At 39.1% G+C, this 4,659-nt stretch overlaps 1 protein-coding gene across 1 annotated transcript; it reads left to right on the top strand.

Moving 5' to 3' along the window:
- Window positions 1–280: 280 nt before the first annotated feature.
- LOC115141041 (dynactin subunit 3-like) lies at window positions 281–3,852 on the top strand. Its single transcript, XM_029679618.2, has 7 exons — window positions 281–441; window positions 748–832; window positions 978–1,064; window positions 2,704–2,787; window positions 2,910–2,968; window positions 3,099–3,158; window positions 3,439–3,852. The coding sequence occupies exons 1-7, from the start codon at window positions 340–342 to the stop codon at window positions 3,523–3,525; spliced, it is 564 nt and encodes a 187-aa protein (XP_029535478.1). The 5' UTR covers window positions 281–339; the 3' UTR covers window positions 3,526–3,852.
- The last annotated feature ends 807 nt before the right edge of the window (window positions 3,853–4,659 follow it).

Here is a 4,659-nt window from a genome sequence, read left to right as displayed (position 1 = left end):
TGACGAGGTGTAACATGCAGTATAGAGTGACATCCAGCGTTCATTGTAGTGTATTGCAATAATCATGTCGAGATGGTTGTAATTCAGTGCAAAGAGGACCTATAAAGTTGTTGGTTAGTAACGCTCATTATTATTCGCTAAGTAATCGATAAGTCATTTTGTAGTTATTTGTAGTTTCATATACAGCTTGGAAACAGCAGAAGTTTTCTTTAGGGACAACAAATATGGCCCCTTTCACGGTCCGTAGATGTTTTGCAATTATGCAATAATTGTGCGCCGTCGCCTGTTCTACGTCGTTACAAGGATCCAAATCCATTTGTTGTGGTCTCTGAATCAAAAATGGATAGGAAAGTTGAAGTGGATAACCTCGAAACGCGTCTTGAGACGCTGGAAAGTCGTATATACGGTGAAAGAAGGAACAAGGGAGGGAAACCTATGAAGGTTTGACAATAATATTATATTTTAGAAATGCAGAATAGCGATTCAACTGGCTGCTTTGGCTAGCTAGCGAACGCCCTTTTTGCACACTGATTTAATACAATCAATGCTTAGACGTCAATATTATGGCGCATGTGTGAAGAACAGCTATACCAGGGTATTCCAACCAAGTTAGCTACAATCCAACATTTTAATGTCGAACGGATACTTAGATAGCTAAGTAACTCAATGCCAGTACAGCTATAAATACGGTTTATTTTCAAATTGAGCTTTTTGGTTTATCATCATATAATGCACACTGTTCCCTAGTGCGCGGATTCCCTCTCCAGAGTTCAGGCCGCCCTTGCAAACACTGCAAATAAGAGGGAACGAGTGAAGATTCTACACAAAAAGAGTGAGTGACATCTTAGACGACACACAACTGTGTGACTTGGATTGGACACATTATTACCAGGACAATCACAAAGCAGGATCAATTGTGATTATATTTCCCACATAGTCACTAGTATATATTCTACAACCTTTTGTTATCTGTACAGTTGAGGACCTGCTGAAGTATCTGGACCCTCAGTTCACTGACCACATCAGTGTTCCTGATGCCATGAAGCTGGAATTCATCCTTGCTGGTAAGAGTTTTTCATTTAAATATGTGAGTAAATGTTGGCGAATTTGGTCCTGTGTCATGGTGATTGAGTAGGCCTCTGGCGTATGGGTATGCCACCTTTCGGGGAAATTCTCCATTTCGAATCCAAAATAGGTGACCTACGTGATTCGTATAGATCAGATGAGAAAAGTTTGGGAGTTTATTTTTATTTTTATCACTACTGGCTGTAAGCGATCGAAGTGATGCGCGTTTGGAGCAATACTGGCTGTTTACATAACAGAATGCAGCGCAGCACGCAACTGAAGAAAGAAGAGACAACCAATGTACTAGTTACAGCATCAGTGCGCGCTCTGGAAAGGCAGCTTGTCAGTTACAGCAGCGCGTCCCCTGAACGATAACGAAGAGGTAAGTGAGAAGACGGATCACGGAGACGGGGGTGATGAAGCGTACTTCATGATCTGTAACCGAAAAACAACTGGCATTTGGAAAGTGTGAGATGAGGGAGAAAGTGTGGTGGAACAAGTATTAGCATTAAGTATCTTGCTCTCTGGATCGAAATTCTCCGTTATTAGCTAGCCAGAGAAATGTTGAGCAACATTAGCTAACTCATCTGATCAAATAATTGAGTGTATGGTGTGAAAATGATATTGCTAATAAAGTCAGACAGCTAACGTTAGCTAGGTAACGTTACAACATCAGATGAGCTAACATTAGTAACCTAACCAATTCGCTATAGTATTAACTGGTATACGATTCCTTGCCGTTACTCAAGTTATAACGCGTGAGTTGCTTACTGGACCCTGGCAATCTGTGTGAAATGTTAACTAGCTAACGAACTAACCACTATCTGTTAGCTAATGTTTTCCCCCCACAGTATGTGGTTAATTTTCATAATGAGAGAATTAGGTGAAAATGAGGCGTTGCTTGTTGTTAAACAAGTGGATTCAGAGATCAAGTGTAGCTGGGCCTGACTTCAACTGGATGCCACTATAGAGGTGAAAGGAACACCACACACGTTCCCTCTTTCTCACTTTTGCTGGCACATTGTATTGTAGAACAGATGTCCACATGCAGAATGTGTACAATGTAATAATAGTTTTTGTTGTGTTGAACTTGACAGTAATGTGTGTGTGTGGATTATAAAAAACATTACTCTGGGAATTTTATTTTTGCATACAGCCTTGTGCACTTGTTCTATAATGGCCACTATAATAGAGCAAAAATAAAATGCCTGTTTGTTTCATTCTATTTCTGCTTTAAGATGTTTTCTTCCCCAAGTGCAATATTTAGATATGTGTGGTCACAAGCATTATTATAAAGGCTGTCATGGCTAACTGCAATGTTAGTGTATTGTTTTTTTTCTCAAGACTTGTCATTTGCAGTAAAGTCTAGGCAACAAATAACATTGGATTAGGTTCACATTAACCACTTTTTATTTTATTTTACACACAGGGGCTGATCATGTAGAATCTACATTGTAGATCATATTCTTAGTTTTTTTTAGTTAGTTAAAACATGCATTTCCCCCTAGCAGGGATTTTTGTTTTTGCATGTTTCAGTGGGAAAAAATCTATTTAAAAAGTTGCCTTTTTGGGCCCTCCAGTTTGCATCCCTGGTATGTGCCTCCAGTCTCAAACTCATCCACTTGTTTCTCCCCACAGAGGAGGACTTCCTGCTTTCCCAGGCCACCCTTCTGGAGCAGGTCAGCAACCTCCAGCCACTATTGGACAGCAACTACATCAGAGGTCAGTGAGCGGGAATTTAAGTACCATTACAATGTGGTCTGTGTGAAGTATTGATGGGATGATGGGTTAAATAGTTATTTTTTTATGTTGCACGCAACTTATTGTAAAGTTCTCATTCATAGATGTGCCAGAGCATGCCACCAAGCTACAGCGTTTGTCTCAGATTCACATCAAAGAGCAGGTATGAACCCTCCCCCTCTCTCTTTTACTTATTCACACCCCTCTTCTTGATTTTGTCTTTTCTCACAAGACATGCTAGATTGACTTTTGTGAATTACAGTAGTAACACTGTTCTTATTCTTTTCCCAAAGGACCAAACTGAAGCCCAGTCCCTAGAGGTTAAGAAACTGTTTGAGGAGTACAACAAAATGGTACCTTTCCTTCCTTATAATAGCAAATAATGGAATTATTGAAGTGAATAAATAACACTGATCAAGACAGAGGAAAATGTATCTGAGGTTAGCTAGTGAAACAGTGTCGAGTACATTGGCTATCGTGTCTCCCGACCTCCTCGGTCAGATGAATGAACGTGAGTGGTTGTAGATTGTTTTCTGTCAAGTCATGTTGAACTCTGTGAGAACTGTCTAGTCTGTGCTAATGGAATGAACTGCCTGGCCCACCAAATTCTTTGAACCTTGACCTCTTTGGCAGATGTTCCTGCTGTCCAAGCAGTTCACCCAGTGGGATGAGAGCCTGCGGAAAGTGGAGGAGGCAAAGGGCATCCGTCAAGTGGAGTAGCGACCATGTCCAGTGATGACTGTTATGACAGTGTCACGGCATGATGTCATCTGTGTGTCAAGGGTCCTATATGCAGCTTAATGTAACTTGCTGGATATAATTTATTTACAGCTACATCAGAGACATTTGCATAGTTTATTTTTTATCCTTGTTCATTTATTCAACATACAATGTACCCATGCATTCCAATTGTGCAACACTGAAGAGAGTGCAAATTCTTCTACAAACTTTCTTCTTCCACGAAGTCCTGGTTTTAAATAGTTTTATCAGACAGCATGACCGCAAATGCAAAGTAATTGCAATAAAATCCATACTATTCAAACTGAACTGTTTGGTTACTTCTGTTTGCAATACTTGTTTCAATATATTGTAAAAAAAAAAAAAAAAATTAAAGTCAAAACTTCAAATGTGTGCTTGAATTGTTTTTCTGTTCGCATTTAATTACAGCTATTTCAATAGCCATATCTATGACTAAGAGAAGACGTTTTACAATCGGAGAGCTAAAAGAAATTGAAAACAAAAAAGCTGTTAGAATTGTAAGTATATGCATGACCCTTAAGGTCCTTGTGTAATTGTAATGTGATATTGTACCCCCTAGCTCGATTGTCTGTCTGTCATCTATGTATGCCTGTGTTCCCTCATGTGCTTTATATATTGTTTTGTTATTAATAAATAAAAAAGCTACAATCGATCGGTTGTAAAAAATAAAATAACAATTATTTTTAGTCACAAGGTAGGTTTCCATCCAATTTCTGACAGATTTTCATGCGAATATTCTAAAATCTGCATAAAATAAGCATTTTCCCACCAGAGATGTTTTCATTAAACGGATTTATTGCGGATAAAGCCTATGTGTGATGTCGTGGTGGACATAACGTTTATTGTAAAATGTCCGTGTCCGAATGAAAAAATACAAGTTAAATGCGTTTCAATTCTATTCATGGTTTTGTCAAAACTGTTGCGTTATATAGCAAATGTGCACACTGGGTTTGGCACGTGCGCTTTAGCCAGCTGCTCAACAGTTCCGGGTAGGCTACCGACATGATGAGATTATTATGGCTAAGAGTGATATTTTTATTTGTCAAACGGCAGCCACATCGACCATTATATCACCAGAATAAGACCCTCAATATG

The sequence above is a fragment of the Oncorhynchus nerka genome, linkage group LG14, assembly GCF_034236695.1.
Source record: "Oncorhynchus nerka isolate Pitt River linkage group LG14, Oner_Uvic_2.0, whole genome shotgun sequence".
NCBI lineage: Eukaryota > Metazoa > Chordata > Actinopteri > Salmoniformes > Salmonidae > Oncorhynchus > Oncorhynchus nerka.
This window is presented reverse-complemented; position numbering and strand designations above follow the sequence as displayed.